The sequence below is a fragment of the Excalfactoria chinensis genome, chromosome 5 (genome assembly GCF_039878825.1).
Source record: "Excalfactoria chinensis isolate bCotChi1 chromosome 5, bCotChi1.hap2, whole genome shotgun sequence".
Classification (NCBI taxonomy): domain Eukaryota; kingdom Metazoa; phylum Chordata; class Aves; order Galliformes; family Phasianidae; genus Excalfactoria; species Excalfactoria chinensis.
In genome coordinates this window covers 19,470,016-19,488,052 of record NC_092829.1, presented here as the reverse complement: position 1 = coordinate 19,488,052, position 18,037 = coordinate 19,470,016, and the positions used below count along the sequence as shown (strand labels likewise).

The 18,037-nt window shown below is 46.1% G+C and overlaps 1 protein-coding gene across 1 annotated transcript in view; it reads right to left on the bottom strand.

Annotated features, from left to right (window-relative positions):
* Positions 1–6,246, bottom strand: part of SPTLC2 (serine palmitoyltransferase long chain base subunit 2) — a 55,912-nt gene extending 49,666 nt beyond the window's left edge. Inside the window, exon 1 of the mRNA XM_072338299.1 lies at positions 5,962–6,246. Coding sequence (XP_072194400.1) covers positions 5,962–6,087 — 126 coding nt within the window. The 5' untranslated portion in view covers positions 6,088–6,246. The remainder of the gene's footprint in view (positions 1–5,961) is intronic.
* Between the last annotated feature and the right edge of the window lie 11,791 nt (positions 6,247–18,037).

Genomic DNA, 18,037 nt, shown 5'->3' with positions numbered 1-18,037 from the left:
ACTCTCCCGAGAATACACTTTTCCCTGATTGTTTATCTTGTTACCTTAGATCCAGTACATTATCTTATCTAATGTGTTCAATCGGGCTGACATATGCAGCATTTTGATAAAACATGCCCTCAATACATTCAAGCTAAGTGTGTAATGAAGAATTTCAAAGACAGAGCAAGTCCAGTGGATCACTAACACACCAAGCCACAGGCTATCAGGGTTTTACAAACGCTAACACCTACCACTTCCTACATATTCCAGCTCTTGCCTTTTCAACTATAAGCAGTCATCAAGGCTGCACTTTTCAAGGCAGAACAGTTCCTTCTCAAGGAATGATGTTTTAATGAGGGCCGGTAGTTTTGCCTCCAGCTTCAGCATGGCTCCCAATTTATGCTCCTCGTACAGAAACTGAAGCCAATAGAAAAAAAAAGATAAAACTTTAGTTCTCCGACCAAGAGACTGAAAGTATGACATTTATTTGAGAAAAACAGCTTTTGCTGTACATTTAGGACAGGAAAACAACTTGTTATAAAACACCACCATTCACATAGTTGCACTAACAAAAAGGGATATTACATATAGTTATAAAATGTTATTAGAGCATTTAAGGAACAAAGTAGCTTAATTTGAAATGGCAGTGCCAACATAGTTTTGATATTCTATTCAAACTGGCCTTGGTACCACACACGGATTTAATAGAAGCCAGTCACATTAACTGTGGGTTTATTCTTATATTAGTATGGACAAATAAATTTTCAGACAAGCCTGACACTGATGTTACATTCGCCAATTTAATATGACAGCTTCTAATACTCATTTAGCCAGAAAGATGTTGTCTAGCTATTCCTTCCACAAAGACTTTTAGAATTACACTTGGTATTAGGAAAGTATCCTCATGCACAGATGGGCTTTTTCAGAACTAATTCTGTCAGTTAAAACACCTGAAGGAGATCACAGTCTTTTCTAGGTCAGCCAATTTTCTATTCAGTTCAGTTTTACGTTACTGATGCAACACATGTAGTTAAGCAAAAAGCCAAACTAGAGACTGAACGTAATAAATTTCTTTGTGTCTGACACAAGCCCCAGAATACATGCTGAAAACCCTAACATCTACATTTTTATCAGGATTCAAGGATTGAACACTCATATCTAACCCAGGGCACATTCCTGCAGTCCATGAGTTTATCTGTGTAACCAACAGAATAACTCGGGTCAAAAGAAACCTCCAGTGGCCATCATGTCCATCCCCAGCTCAGAGGAGGTCTGAGAGCAGCAGGGTTTTGAGGGCCACATTCAACCTGGACTTGAACACTTCCAAGGACAGATTACAGCCTCTTGGGGAACTCCTTCCTTTTACTGTTCTCATGGAAAAGAAATAATAAGAAATCCTTAACATCTAGTCAACATTTCCCATTCTTCCAAATAATGTCTGTTGCTTCTTATCCTATTGCCACATAGTTCCAAGAGCCTGGAACCATCTTCTCTGCAACCTCCAACCAACCAGCTGGACCTTCTTCTCCTTAGGTTAAGAAATCCAGCTCTCAGCCTCTCCTCATGCCTCATATCCTTCAGTTTCCTCAGCCTCTTGTTGACCCTTCAATGGTTTCACACACTGTTGAGGATGCATGACTATCCTAATGGAAAGCTCAGTACTGGGCACAATACTCCATGTGTTCTCACTTCCTTGTGAGTATCCTCATGAGATTTAGTTCTTAGGCCCTTATTTAGGTTCTTTAGTTCTTAGAATCCAAGAGTATTCAATTTTTCTGTCTGTTGTTAAGGATTTGCATTTTTACAGGCACAAAAAAACCCACCAATTTCATACTCAAATCGCTCATGTCAATATAAAATATTAGCAGATCGAGAGTTATTCAAAAATCTGTATCTTAACCATCTCAAGTGAAGGTTATTCATTCACCTCAAATGAAGGTTATACACATCGCTGCAGTCATTAACTTGCTGTAATGAAAAAAATCTTCCAGTATTTGTTCTCCCCTTCTTAAGTATGGCCTCCCAAAAAAGTCTCACTTTGATTCCAGCAAAAGCATCTATAAAATGAGGACGGAGCCAGCATTCTACTGCACTCTGAAGTGCTTCATGAGACGATTTTGTGCAATGTGACTAATTGGAAGCTCACAGGACCACAAAAGCTGTGTTCAACATGTACACGCCAAACTCACTAGACAAAAACTTATGCTGCTGTTAATGCTGTGAGACTTCAGGACTTGTGAGAGTTTTAAAGGAATTCAACTTTCTCAGTCATCCCCCTCTCTCTAATTGAAGTATTCCTCCCCTTCCTGAGGAAGTCATGTGAAACCCTGTTGACTAAAGGATGTATATAATACACTATCTGGAGATCACACTGGCACAGTATATGAAAACCTAAAATCATCCAGAAATTCAGAAGTTCTCTGCATCATTTCAACTCCTATGTAACTGACTTGGAAGTACTGTGCACAACTAACTCAGAACTCAAAATCTAAACCCTGTATTCATTTATTTTTTTGTTTGTTTTGTTTGAGATTATTTCTTCTGCAATGTCTAAAACTATAAGAGAAGCCATGCTAATGTGAGAAGCTCAATTAAGAAGTCCAGAAAAAACACATTAGTGAACTTCCATTCAGAGTAGCAGACAGATTACAATAAATCGACATGGAAAATAAGGGCATCTTGTCTTACTAAACAGGCCCCCAGCTCCCTGTTCTAAGCAAGAATTTATTTATTCTAACACAATCTTTAAAAAAAAAATCATTAGTAGTTTGTTTTAGGGAAAGCCACTGCATTGGAGAAACACATTCCAGTCTAGGACTGTATCACAGAAAGAAGAAGTGATTATTCTTGCACTCTATTATTCCCAAAGTGCCTTGATAGAACTTTAGTACTATTTTATCTACTGAACCCACATAGCACCCTCGCCAATAGACCAGAAGAGCAGAAGAAGCAGAATCACACACAACTTGGAGAGCTAATTTCACTATTATTTTACTTGACTTCCTTTCTTTCTCTCAGCTGTGTTCGTTTCCTCAATTCAAGACAATACTCTGTGGGATGTCAGGCCTTCATCTTACCTAGCGTGGTATTACAATAAAACATAAGAAGTCAAAGATCAGTCTGTTTTAATCACACACTCTTAACTGTGCACAGAGTCAGAAGTTACTCGCTTCTTTCACTAACTTTCCACAGCTTTTAATTGCTAGATGGTTCTTCAACCGTTTCTACTGTTCCTGTTTTAACAAAAAAAGCTTACAGTGAGATTGTTGCACTCACTGAATTTGAATCTCTAAAAAGATCAATTGTTTGCAGAATCAAAGTACTTTGAACACAGGACTTCCTAGGAAAGCAAAATAACAGCTCTTTCTTTATCTTGGTACTTCAACAGAATGATTTTCTTTCTATGCTGAAATCCTAATTTCAAATTACTCCTTTCTGAGCCACTGATAATATTTCATTATCTCCAAGGCAGCCAAAGCCAGCTCCCACAGTTTCAGTGGGAAGCTTCTCCTTTCAGAGGTCTCTTCTCCTCTTAGCAAGAAAAAGGATGAGCAGTTTAGACCCCAGCAGGAGAAAAAGTAATATTAAAAATTTAAGGTGAGCATCCCCACTCTCTTCTGTTCAGGCCGGAATGGCAGTAGAGTACATTAAATTTTAAATATGTCTCTCATTGCGGTGAGAGCTGTAAGCACAACCCGAAGTCTGTGTTGAAAAGATATTATCCTTTAACCTGAACCTTTTAATAGGGGAAAAATTGAATAAAATAAAGCTTACTCAAGTAACTTACAGCACAGACATCTCAGGTACAGTTAATCTTACTACTTTTCTACACTGCTAAAAAGACGTAAAGCCTGACTGTAGCCCTACAGGAAGGTGAGCTGATGTATCTGTGCGATACTCTCACAAGCTCCAGGTTTTTCCAGATAAATCATCAGCACTTGCAACACTTCCTTATACCAAAGGCTTTCCTTCCCCTTCCTCTTTCCATCAACGTATTAATTTTCTCTAGGCCTTACATCTCTTCTTGCCTCTTACTTCTCTCAGGCACCAAACAGGCATTCTTGCAAAATAATCTTTTCCCTTCCTTTACATTACCCAGTTACTGCACTTATAAGCTATCTCCTTTTTGGTACTCAATTACTTGCATTCCACAGCTCTTGCCACTTCCATATTCTCAAGCGTTATACATGGTACGTATATATATGTAAATGTTTACCTACACGGACAAACACACTAACACACCACAAGCATTAACACGTCCCCCTATGGAGAGAGAGAGAGAAAGCAATGAAGATTAAAAAAGCCAAACAGCCAAATCTGTGCTGTTTCCATGACTGTGTCTTTGGTGGCCTGAAACTCCCAGCACAGATGATATTTGAAATAAACTATGAGTAGCCCTGAGCAGTCCCAAGCTTCAGTTAAGGTTTTAACACATTGGCCCTCTATTTGGAAGTCGGGGATATGGACCATGTAAGATGTTGAAGAAAGGAACACACAGCTCCTAATCATAAACAGCTTCTTGATCAACAGGCAGGTGTCAGAAAGCTTTACAACTTTCTTATAATCACCTTCCATCACTAGACTTCAGCTTTTTGCTAAGATGTCTCATGATCATCATCACCACAGCAAGCTTTCCTCCCTTTAGAGCTTCTAAAGCCTCTGGTTTGCAAGACATGTTCAAATACACCACCATACACAAGCCAACAACTGAATATACATTCTCATAACACACTGAGCTTCTTCAGCTTGACATTGGCAGCTTTTCCATTCACATGCTCCATCTTTCATGTTTTCCAAACACGCAGCTGTACACAATCCTTGAAGAAGACATTCCCTCACCCCATCCCTTGCTGTTCTTCTGAAGCAGAACCTCTACTTTAAATGTGTGGAACGGTCTGGGGGAGGGATTGGGAGGGAAGAGCATCAGAACACTCACCACCACTACTTGTGCTCAGTACAAAGATTCAAATGTTTTATAGTGAGCAATTTTTGGTGTCTGCAAAGCAAGACAGCCATCACCACAACTTCCTCAACAATAAGCCTGTATAAGCTGATACTGATGCCAAGAAAAGGCGTTGTAACCTCCCCCAATTGTTCCCTTCCAACAGCGTGCTATCCTCTCCCGAGTGCCAGGGTGAGACCGTGAGTGCCCACCCAGGGAAGGAAATGACCTGGGTTAAACTCAAGTCATGGAAGAAAAACAAAAAGCGTGACTTTAGCCTGCATTAGTTTTCAACCTGGTTCACTCAGTGATAGCATGAGCTTTCCCTGAGGATCTGGAGGGGAAAATAGGGAGCAATACGAAGGACACAAGTGGGGGAAGGCTTTTCTCCAGCAGCCGTACCAGGTGCAGGCCTCCAATACAAGCAGATCCTTACTGCTGGGACTGCCTTTGGAGAACCACTAACAGTATCACACAAAGTTTGTTGCTTTGCAGGAAAACAAGTGGAACTCTGAAGATGCAAACACACAGTAACACATCCGTAACACAGCAAGATGACAAGTGCTGCACTCAACCCTTCAATCTACTGGATCAGGAAGTTCCTGCTCAAAGGACACATTGCACCCGTAGCAACAGAGCAACGTTAAGGAATTAATTGCTGCTTTATGCTATAGCACGGACCTGTTACACGGGAGCGGGACTGGAGTTTAAAGACACAGAAGTCCAGCAGCTGGCACGGCCAGCCCGGACAGGCAAGCATCCCAGGCGGGGGGAGCAGCCCGGCCGCCGTTACCCACCGGGACCCCCCAGACTCCAGGCCACCACCGGGACCGAACTTTGCGGGGCTCCTCCTCAGCACCCCCCGGTTCTCTCCAAGGCCCGCCGGCTGCCCTCGGTCCGCTCGGACCCCAGCCCAGCACGGAGGCGCTGTTCCGCCCGCCCCGACCCCCCCCAGCCGGACGCCGCCCTCCCCCCCACCCCTGCCTCGCACAGTTGTCGGCCGCGCCCGGGCGGCACAGCGCTCCCGCCGCGCTGACCTGCGTGTCTGGTGCGGGCAGGCCGCGCACGTAGCCGTTGCGGAGCCCTCCGTGGGCCGCGCCGCTGCAGCCGTTGGCGCGGGGCTGAGCGCCCAGCGCCGCCGCAGCCCGCTCGGGCCGCTCCATCCCGCCGCTGCCGGACACGATCCCGCCGAGCCTCACCCGGCCCCCGCCCGGCCGCGCCGCACCGCACCGGAAGCGCGAGCCGCCGCTTCCCCCAATGGGCGGCGGAGACGTCACGCGAAGGGAAGAGACGAGCCGAGCCCGAACGGCGTGCTGTGGAGCACAGGGGGACGGGGCGGGGCCTGGGAGCGCGGCCCAATGGGAGCGCAGCGCTGCCGTCGGCGAGCGGGGAACGAGGGGAAGGGGGCGGCTCGGCCAGTCGCAAAGCGGAAAGCTCGGAAGCAGGCGGAGGCAGCGGGTGAGGGCTGTCCAATCAGCAGGCGGAGACGGAACCGGGAGCGACGAGAAGGGGGTAAGGTAACCAATGGCGGCACGAGGCGGAGGGTGCGCGCGAGCGGACTGCGAGCTCTGTCCAATGACGGGGGGGGGCAGCAGGGCGGAGCCTGAGGCGGCAGCCAATAGGACGGTAGGGCGGGCTGGCCCACCACTGGTCCACCGTGTGGGCACATGCTCCGGTTGGGGCTCGTGCATCTCTAATCGGTGCCCTGATCGCTGGAGCGGGGGGAGGGCTGCGGCCGGTAAGCGCTGTGCCCGGCTCTTGTTTTACCAAGGGAAAGAAATAACGAGGGAATGGTTCCCTCGGGGCCCACAGGCTGCCCCTGCTGAGCGGGCCTCGGGCTGGGGCACAGTGGCCTTCCTGAAGGACAAAGGAAGTCGTCAGCGAGCGCTGTGATGGGAGAGCTCCAGGGTGAGATTCACCAAGCAGTGATTGAGGAGGTCTGATGTCATATGTGCGGTGATTCCAGGAATAAGCAGGTTCTTTATAGAAACTGTATGAACGTTCCCATGTTAAAATGTATAAAATCTCTGTGCTTTGGATCACAGGTATGCACGCTGAGTGTGGGATCGCTTGCCAACGTGCCCAGCGCTGCAATGAAACGATGTTGGCTTTCTACCTGTCATCTGGGTTGGCAGCTCTTATTCCCAGATTTCACTGGCATCACCAACAAAAACAAACTCCCCTGAAAATAAAAGCACACCACCAAGCAGCTGGTGGGAGGAGGGCAGTAAAACTAACGTGCCTAAGTACATACTGAAAAGGTAGAAGAGTTTGACCTTTGATTTCTCCTGAGTAATTGAGAGGGAAGGGCTGTGGTATTTACTAGAATGGAATCTGAAGGAACCGCAGTAAATCTCAGCACAGCGCAAAGTTAGCAGGCAGGTGAAATTGAGAAAATAATCTCATCCTCTTCTCTCTAATTTGCTACTTTTGATAGTGGTTGTGTTCTTTGTACCTTCTGTGTTATAGTTGCATCCTGGGGCCCCTGTCATGAATCTCAGTGCAAGCTAGATACAAATGTAGAGTTCTTAGCAAAAGTTAATTAGTTTCTGTGGAACTCATTTTTCTTTCCTGAGGAAGGCTTGGGAGAGCTTTACAGCTTCTTTCAGCCCATCTATGGGCGGAGCAACATGTCCAACATGCTTCATATCTCTGAGTCACCTGTGGACACGAGAGGTTTTCATAATGAGGATACAAACACCAGCTCAGGGATATCGAGTCCAGGCTGGGTGTGGGGCCACAAAGGGTTAGCTCTGCGTGAGGCCATATTCCTATTCTTGCAGGCTGTGGCCGCCACTTGGGCAGGTACAGACTTGTCTGAGAAACATCCTTTCTTCACCTGGTTTCAGTAAGCAGAGACAAAGCTGTCAGCTAGGATGGGATGGGCCGTGTCCCGGCTCTCATATTGTAAGGCAGGACTGTGAAGCTGGTGCTGCTAGGAAGGTTCTAGTGATCAAAACTGCAATCGCCTATGCTCAGCTTTTGGCTGCTTGGGGCAAGTGGAGTTGCTTCATTGCATGTGCAATGCTTCTCTGTTGGAGAAGCTCATGGACTGCTCTTTCTGCTGAGATTTTTCTGGAGAAGGAGCAGAGAGCTTTTGTAGAGCTGCAGTTACTTCTGAGGAAATGTAAAGAAGATAATGAATGGGGAAAAAAAAAAAAGGAATGAGCAAGTGAGAGAGGAATACTGAGGGCCCTCATACTATGTCGTTTTTTTGAAGGATTTTCCCCCTGTTGCCATGGTTAGCTGTTGGTGTTTTTTTTATGGCTCAGATATGAGGCAACACCGTCCACCCCCTGCCCACCTGTGTACGCAGGAATTTCATTTGCTGATGCCTCATTTCTGGACAGGACAAGCTGTTTTCACTGCTGGGCATTGGATCCCACTGTTACGTTACTTGTTCAATGAGAGAGCCCAAACCCCTTCCACACATGGGCACCTGCAGACTGATTACTTCATCTGTTCTTAAACACAACTAGCACAAACTCTTACAATATAATGGTTCCAATTTTGGTTTAGGAACGACAGGAAGGAAAAAAACATTAAGGGACCTGTTGATGAACTCCTGCAGGACCTGGCAGTCTCATGCAGTCATTGCATCAAGCACATCCCATAGAGCTCCTGGTGTTATGCCTGTGGGCAGCTCTGATCAGGCTCAGTGTGATGTGTGAGGTGCAGCTTGTGTCTCTGGACTACATGGCTGCACAGAAGATGATCCAAATAAACTCAGAACAAATTCAAGTTCTGAAGTTCCTTTTAGGTACCAACAGGAAAAGACCAGACTGCTTGAACTGGGAGCTTCTGCTGAGGCTCCAGGAAAAAAAAAAAAGAAGTGTTTACCATCCTGAGAGTACTCACAGGATGTGACCTCCATAATTCAGGAGGAAGCAGCAACTCACTACTCCATGTAGGCTGTCACAAGTCCATGGGATCAGATGGGATCCAACTGAAGATACCGAGGGAGGTAGCAGAAGTGATTGCTAAGCTACTTCCCATCATTAATCAGCAGTCCTGGTCAACTGTGGGTGTCTCAAATGACTGGAAACTTGCTAACGCAGTGTCCATTGATAAGGAGGGGCAGAAGGATCTGGGGAACTACAGGGTAACTGTCAGCCAGACCTTGGTACTGGGGAAGGTCTTGGAGCAGATTATCTTGAATGCAATTACTTGGCATGTTCAGGACAGCCAGGGGATCAGATCTAGTCAGTATGAGTACATGAAAGGCAGGTCCTGCTTGACCAACCTGAATTCCTTCTGTGACCAGGCAACCTGCCTAGTGAGTGAAGGAAAGGGTACTGATGTAGTCTAGCTAGACTTTTATAAAGCCCTTGGCTGTCTCCCACCACATTCTCCTGGACCGGCTGACAGCCTGTGGCTTATAAACAGCTATATTCTAAGATGAGTAAAAACTGGCTGGAGAGCTGCTCCCAAAGATTGGTGGTGAATGGAGCTAAATCTATTGGCAAATGGTCATGAGTGCTGTTTTTTGAGGGTCAGTACTGAGGCTGGCCCTGTCTAATATCTTGATTGGTAATGAAGGGATGGAGTGTACCCTCAGTAAGTTTGCAGATGACACCATGTTGGGAGGTATTGTTGATCTGCCTGAGAGTAGGAAGGCCCTACAGGGGGATCTGGATAGGCTGGATTGAAGGACTGAGTCCAATTTGTAAGCTTCAACAAGACCAAGTGGCACTTTGGTCACAACAACTCTATGCGTTGCTACAGGTTTGAAGCAGAGTGGCTGGAAATCTGAATGGAGGAAAAGGATCTGAGGGTGTTAGTTGACAACTGGCTGAACGTGAACCTGAAGTGTACCCAAGTGGCCACAAAAGCCAATGACATCCTGGCTTGTATCAGCAATAGTGCAGTTGGCAGGACTAGGGAGGTGATCATCCCTCTGTATGTGGCACTGGTGTGGTCACACCTCGAGTACTGTGATCAGTTTTGGTCCCCTCACTACAAGAAAGACATTGAGGTCCTGGTTAATGGGGTTAATGGCCTTAAATTGCACCAGTGGAGGTTCAAGTTGAATATTAGGAAAAGAAATTATTCTCAGAAAGAGCGTTGAGGTATTGGAACAGCTGCCAAGGGTGGTGGAGTCACTGTCTCTGGAGGTTTTCAAGGGAAATGTAGATGTGACACTTAGGGGCATGGTTTAGTGGGCATGATGGTGATGGGTTGATGGTTGAATTAGATGATCTATGTTGTCTTATCCAACCTTAATGATTCTATGATTCTCCTCCTGTGAGCTGGCATTGCAAATAGTCTTACTGAGCCATCTGAATGAAGCAAGAAACTGTATGAGAAAAATGAAATGAGTCAAATGGAAGAGTACACCATAAGTAACAGGGAAGCAGTAACATAAGTAAGCAGGGATTGCTGCACTCCAAGCTCATATCGACAGAGAGCTTACATCAGTGGCATGAGTCAATGCATACAGTTGCGAATCATCTGTAGGTTTGGGGATCACAGGGCAGAGTTGTGAAGTTTGGAGATAGCAGAAAACAAACTCAGGAAGGAGCAGTTGGGTAACCAGTGGGACACTGTAAGGTAGCAGGAAAATTTTTGTGTATCAGTGTCCCAAACAGAACATGGGGCTTCCTTCTACAATAATTAGAGATTATCAGAACTTATGTCTATGGGCTGTAATTTCTTTAGACAAAGGAGTTGACAGCTGAGACAAAACTAGCTATGTGAATCAAGTCAGCTCTGTGGGGAATCTCAATTGAACGTCTTGAGGTGGCTGTAGTCAGAGATGAGCCTAAATCTTTGGTTTTCATGTTTGCAATTCAGACAGATTCATTCAGTGCTTGCATTCAAGGCAGTTAGTAGCAGGTAGGTTGCTCTGGAAAGGGACAGTCCCCGGTCTCCAAGTGTCTCTCCTTCATCTTCAGTCTCCAGGTGCAAGCTGAACTAAACATGAACTCACTGCTGAAGGTGTAATTGAAAAGGCTACAGTTTGGGCAGACCTATGTAGTGCTGTGTGTGTATGGTGGGTATTGGTTTTGTTTCTTGTTTTTCTTTTACAGTAACAGCATTGAACCATCAGGGACTGTGTAAAGAAATAACTCTGGGGAGGCATCAAATTTTAGCTTGAGTCTGAATGGCAGAACATGTGTCTGAAGTTTAGGGAAAGAATCAGAAGGAGCATGGAAAGGTCTTTGGGGATCTCATAGCTAATTAAATAGCAGTTTAAGAAAACACAGAGTAATAAGAGTGTCCCAGGAGAGTATGTCAAGACAATAGCTGGAGAGGCCTGGGAGTAGGCCTTAAGAAGGAATGATACTTGTTTGGGAGATTGGCTGGTCTGGTGTGTGGGTGACCATTCTTCTGTCCTCAGCTTAGGTAAATGTTGAGTGCTCACAATGGATTGCTTCCTTCTGCTGGAGGCAGGCAAGTGCAGGTAGGTACAGCTTTTGTTCTTCCTTTTTTTTATTTTATTTTTTATTTTAGCAGTGTTTAAATTAGCTGGTTTAAATTTAGCTTAGCTGAGAGTTATGGTTCTGCTTCTGGAAAGATTCTCTCTCTCCCTAAAGCCTTCTGTGGTGAATGCCACAGTTTTAAGATCACCACAGATTTTCTTTCACCTTTTCACCTTTTCGCACACTGGTTTGGATCAGAATTTATAAATATGGTGGAGTGTTTGCTGCCCAGTAGGTTTGTCTGGAGAAATTAGCCAGGCTTGCAGTGAAATGGGAAAGATGTCAGGGTGGGAGATTTGTGACTGGAGATGCAAGCGGCTTGAAAGGATGTAGGTACTGAAATATGTGTATGAATATGGGTCTGATAAGCTGTAATAAAACTGATGTAGGATGGGGTAGATGACGTGTGTAGGATCAGGGTGCTGGCCAGCAAAACTAGGCATGGGAGGTGTATGGGAGATTGGTAATCACAGCCTGAACCTCTGATTAATCAGCTGAGGCAAGTATGGGGTCAGCTGTGGGAGCACAGGTGAGAGTGATGTAGCTGTGCTCCCGGGAGGGGTGGAGCTTGACTCCATCCCCTCTGAGACCTCATTTAAGGGCTGACTCCCACTGGAGCAGTATCTCTTGGAGATCGCTCACCAGGGAGGACTGCCTCAGCTGCTTCAGTCAAGGCACCACCATTGGTGAGTTTTTCCTTTACTTATTCACTTATATACCTTCTGTACATTTTGTTTCCATCTGTACATTTAAAACCAATACATTTGGCGAGCCAGGCAGGAGCCTGCAAATATCAGAAAAAAAAAAATGTCTTTCCTATGGAATGTGTTTAGCTGGTTCAAGGGGGAGAAGATCACCCCCTTAGGGAAAATCCTCCCTGGACAAATACCAGGGTTTGAGGCGTCCCCATATTTTCAATTAGCGACGATTATCGAACAATGGGGGCCCTTACGGGTAACGGGCAATATGTCCCCTTACCATCTAACTGAATACTTTCAGGGGTTGCAAAAAGATATTTTGACAACCAAGGAAAGGCAAATGGCTGCATCCATGGCTGCTTGGCCTTTATTGAATGCTTTAAATCAGGCAGAGGTTAAATCAAATAAGATTGAACATGAAAATCAATTATTAAAAGCCCGCATTGAAAAATTGGAGGGCGAAATTAATCTGTTAACGGGGAAAAATTCATCATTTTTTTCAAACACCCCCCAAATTAGATATATTACAATGGATGATAGTAGGGATCCTGAAACATCGGATCAAACTAAGGTCACTAAATCTGACCTAGAAGAGCCACTTAAGACGGACTTATTAGAAGTCCGTCCTATGGTAACTCAAAAAACAAAAAAAGTCCAGGAGCGACCAGCAGGGGTGCCTCCTGATCAATGGACCCCTGCTGACTCCTATTTACACGTAACAGCACGTCCATACACACCCACCGAACTTATGGATCTAGTACAGCGCTTCAGGCAAAGACCGAGGGAAAGTGTCCCAGCCTGGCTGCTACGATTATGGGACTCGGGAGCAGAAAGTGTAATAGTTAGCGGCCCCGAGGTATCTAAACTAGCAACAATAACAGTCCATCCTGCCCTGAGGCAGAGATTGTACTCAGGGTCCCAGTTCCCTGAAGAGAATCATTCAATCGTAGACTGGATAATGGCTGCCTGCCGTATGGTATGGTCAAATAAAACAGACATGCCAATACATACAGGAATGTGGTCTTCTATGGAAGACCTACAAAATTATATCCGGGAACTAGGCATGCGAGAGGCTGTCTATGAAGATGCATCTGTTAGTCCGGACATGGTGAAGTTTTCCGCAGGAATGAGGGACCTAATCTTACAGCAGGCTCCCTCACATATGTATGGAACATTGGTTTCTATATTGAATCCTTTAGTGGCCGCAGAGGCAGCAGTCCAGCATGCTGCCCAATTGGTAGCGGACCTGGGAGAAACTGAGCGCCTGAGAACCAAGCGCAATATTAGAGTAATTGAAGATTCTGAAGTTTTTCCAATAACCCGAGCCAGGAGATCGGCTCCACGAACCCCTCGGGCGGGACCCATTAGGGTGTCCCGAAAACAAATGTTTAATGATCTACTCCGAGCAGGTGTTCAATTTGCCAAAATTGATGGGCAGCCCAATCACGTTCTGCTTCAGTTGTGGAAACAGCTGAAGGATGAACAAAAATTTCAAAACCGCCCCAAAAGACCGGGGATAAGGCTTATAGAACGACGACCAACAACAGTTTGGAATCTAGAAGACTTTGTCGTGCCAAATAGGAAAAAGAGGCCACCTCAGGTGCCTCGGGTCACAGTACCAGAGGCATCAGAGGTAAAAGACTTGAATCTGGCCCAGTTTATGGCGTGATGAGGGACGTCAGTCACCCTAGGGCCTCTAGACGGGACCGGAGGCCCTATGTGGAATTGACAATATATTGGTCCCGAGAGAATGTGCAGAAGGTTATGGCCCTCGTTGATACTGGGGCGGAAACATCTATAATATATGGAGACCCAACAAAATTCAGAGGGAACAAAGTAATGATTGGAGGCTTTGGGGGACAGACCGTTCCAGTCACCCAAACTTGGGTAAAATTGGGGGTCGGGCGCCTCCCACCACGGGAGTACAAGGTATCTATTGCTCCAATTCCGGAGTACATATTGGGAATTGATATCTTGTGGGGTCTGGCTCTCCACACAACAGTGGGAGAGTTCCGGTTGCGGCAGAGATGCATTAGTATCCGGGCAATTCAGACAATATTGAGAGGCCATGCAAAACATGAGCCTATTTGTCTGCCCAAGCCACGTCGGATTACTAATGTAAAACAGTACAGACTCCCAGGTGGGCAGGATGAAATAACAAAAACAGTGCAGGAATTAGAAAAAGTGGGCATTATAAGGCCTGCACATAGCCCGTACAACTCCCCAATATGGCCAGTGCGAAAATCGGATGGAACATGGAGGATGACAGTGGATTACAGGGAATTAAATAAGGTCACGCCGCCCGTTCATGCAGCCGTACCCAATATTGCCTCCCTAATGGACACACTAAGTAGAGAAATTAAAACGTATCACTGTGTCCTAGACTTAGCGAATGCATTCTTCAGTATTCCAATTAGTGAAGAATCACAAGACCAGTTTGCATTCACATGGGAAGGCAGGCAGTGGACTTTTCAGGTTCTGCCGCAAGGGTACGTGCATTCACCTACTTTTTGTCATAATTTGGTGGCGCGTGATCTGGCTAAGTGGCAGAAGCCACATAATGTAAATTTATATCATTATATTGATGACCTCCTGTTAACATCCGATTCATTAGAGGCGGTGAGACAAGCAGCAGATTTATTGATAGCTTATCTGCAGAAGAGAGGGTGGGCTATAAACCCACAGAAGGTGCAAGGTCCGGGGCTATCTGTAAAATTCCTGGGAGTAATTTGGTCCGGAAAAACCAAAGTACTACCCAGTGCAGTAGTGGATAAAGTCCAAGCGTTCCCAGTCCCTACAACATCGAAACAGCTACAAGAGTTCTTAGGTATATTGGGGTATTGGCGCTCCTTTATACCTCACTTAGCTCAGTTGTTGAGGCCATTGTATAAGCTTACCAAGAAGGGTCAATCGTGGAACTGGGGGAAGGTAGAACAAGATGCTTTCCAACAGGCAAAGCTGGCAGTTAAACAAGCCCAGGCATTGGGTATATTTGATCCGACCCTCCCAGCTGAACTAGACGTTCATGTTACCCAGGATGGTTTTGGCTGGGGCCTGTGGCAACGCCAGAGTTCTGTTCGAACCCCCATTGGATTCTGGTCTCAGGTTTGGCACGGAGCAGAAGAAAGATACAGCATGATTGAAAAACAGTTATTGGCTGCCTATTCAGCGTTACAAGCGGTAGAGCCAATAACGCAAACAGCAGAGGTTATAGTTAAAACTACATTACCGATCCAGGGGTGGGTAAGAGATCTAACTCACCTTCCTAAGACAGGGGTGGCCCAAGCACAGACGGTAGCACGATGGGTCGCCTATCTAAGTCAAAGAAGCAGCCTGTCTTCGTCTCCACTCAAGGAGGAATTACAGAAGATCCTAGGCCCAGTGACATATCGCAGTGATACGCCGAAAGAACCAATGGTCGCTCCACCAGAGAAGAGCCCTGTTCAGGAAGGAAGATATCCTATTCCTGAAGATGCCTGGTATACGGATGGGTCCAGCAGAGGCAACCCGAGCAAGTGGCGAGCTATAGCATACCATCCCTCTACTGAGACAATCTGGTTTGATGAGGGGGATGGTCAGAGCAGCCAATGGGCAGAATTACGAGCCGTGTGGATGGTTATAACTAAAGAACCTGGTGATGGCATCCTGAACATCTGTACGGATAGTTGGGCCGTGTACCGGGGGCTTACTCTGTGGATTACGCAGTGGGCTACCCAGGAATGGACTATCCACGCCCGACCGATCTGGGGGAAAGACATGTGGGTAGACATTTGGAATACAGTCAAACACAGGACGGTATGTGTCTACCATGTCTCTGGTCATCAACCCCTGCAGTCACCAGGAAACGATGAAGCGGACACACTGGCCCGAGTTCGATGGATTGGGAATTCACAATCCGAAAATATTGCCCGATGGTTACATCAGAAGCTACGGCATGCTGGACAAAAGATAATGTGGGCAGCTGCTAAAGCATGGGGGCTGCCTGTACAGCTATCTGATATCGTCCAAGCATGTCAGGACTGTGACGCTTGCTCGAAGATGAGACCAAGACCGTTGCCTGAAACAACATCCCACATTGCTAGAGGATATAGTCCTCTTCAGAGATGGCAGGTTGATTACATTGGGCCCCTCCCTCGGTCTGAGGGGGCGAGATATGCCCTGACCTGCGTTGATACTGTAAGTGGACTGCTGCAAGCCTATCCCGTACCAAAGGCAAATCAAGCATATACAATTAAGGCACTCACTAAACTGATGTCTGCATATGGGACACCTCAAGTCATCGAGAGCGACCAAGGGACTCACTTTACTGGAGCGATGATACAGCGCTGGGCAGAAGAGAACAACATTGAATGGCGATTCCATCTGCCATATAATCCAACAGGGGCAGGCCTTATTGAACGCTACAATGGTATTCTTAAGGCTGCCCTGAAGACAGACTCCCAGTCCCTGCAGGGGTGGACAAAAAGATTATACGAAACCCTGCGGGACTTGAACGAAAGACCTCGGGATGGCAGACCCAGTGCTCTGAAAATGTTACACACTATATGGGCCTCCCCTCTTAGGATTCAAATTACAGGTGCTGATAATGAGGTAAAACCGCAGGTTGGTAATGACAATAATCTTCTGCTCCCTGCCCCTGAGAATCTAAAACCAGGAATCCATAAGATAAATTGGCCCTGGAAGGTGCAAGTAGGACCCAAGTGGTGTGGCCTACTTGCACCTTGGGGGAGACTATTGGAGGTGGGAGGTTCAGTTACCCCCTCGGTGATAGGTACATGGCCTACTGACATCGTGGTCAATACTCCGGTCTTTATTGCTAAAGGGACACCCATCATGTCCCTATGGCAGATCAGGACTCCTCCTCTGGTGCCAGATATAGTTATACAGCCACAGATATCTGGCCAGAGGGTATGGTATCGGAGGCCGGGACATAATCCAGTGCGAGCAGAAGTATTGACCCAAGACAAGAATACGGCCTGTATCTTGCCCTGGAGGGCAGACCTTCCTCTCCTGGTACCCTTGAAACATCTGTATTACTCTCCCTAAGATTCTAAGCCTCTAGGACCATCAGAGAACAATTTGTGTGGACTGATGAAACGCAAATGGACCTGCACCTCGAGATGGCTTGTCTCCAGTAACATCTATCAAGCACTGGCCCACGGAAGATCGTGAATACCCATCCAATCATCATTTGAATAACATCAGCATTCGGTGCGACGGGAAATTGTATCAGCGTCGCGTTGGGTCTCTGTGATAAGGGAAAACTCACCTAATCATTGGTTCACGCTGTGAAGGGGTGGAGTGTATGGGAGATTGGTAATCACAGCCTGAACCTCTGATTAATCAGCTGAGGCAAGTATGGGGTCAGCTGTGGGAGCACAGGTGAGAGTGATGTAGCTGTGCTCCCGGGAGGGGTGGAGCTTGACTCCATCCCCTCTGAGACCTCATTTAAGGGCTGACTCCCACTGGAGCAGTATCTCTTGGAGATCGCTCACCAGGGAGGACTGCCTCAGCTGCTTCAGTCAAGGCACCACCATTGGTGAGTTTTTCCTTTACTTATTCACTTATATACCTTCTGTACATTTTGTTTCCATCTGTACATTTAAAACCAATACAGGAGGGAATCCAGTTTATTAGAAGAGATTAATGACTTTAACCACCTACTTAACCACCTACAGTTATTATCCCTTTTACATACAGCTTTAATCCTTCAGTTAAGAAAGAAGTAGGTAACTAACTGTACCAAAGGTATGTTATTCTGCAAGTTTCAATTGGGGCTGACTGCCAAGATCATCCTAGTCTTGTCTGGAGCTTTCTTTGTGATTTATCTGTTTTTCTTTGCATCCCCCGTTTTCAAGACTCCAGTACAAAATAGCATTCAGAAAGTTCCTTCATCCACCCAATTCAGGCTTGTGGATGTTTGCCTTTCATTTGGTCAGTGACTTGTGTAGTACTGTAGAGTGGGGAATGACATTTCTTCATAGCAGAGCTGA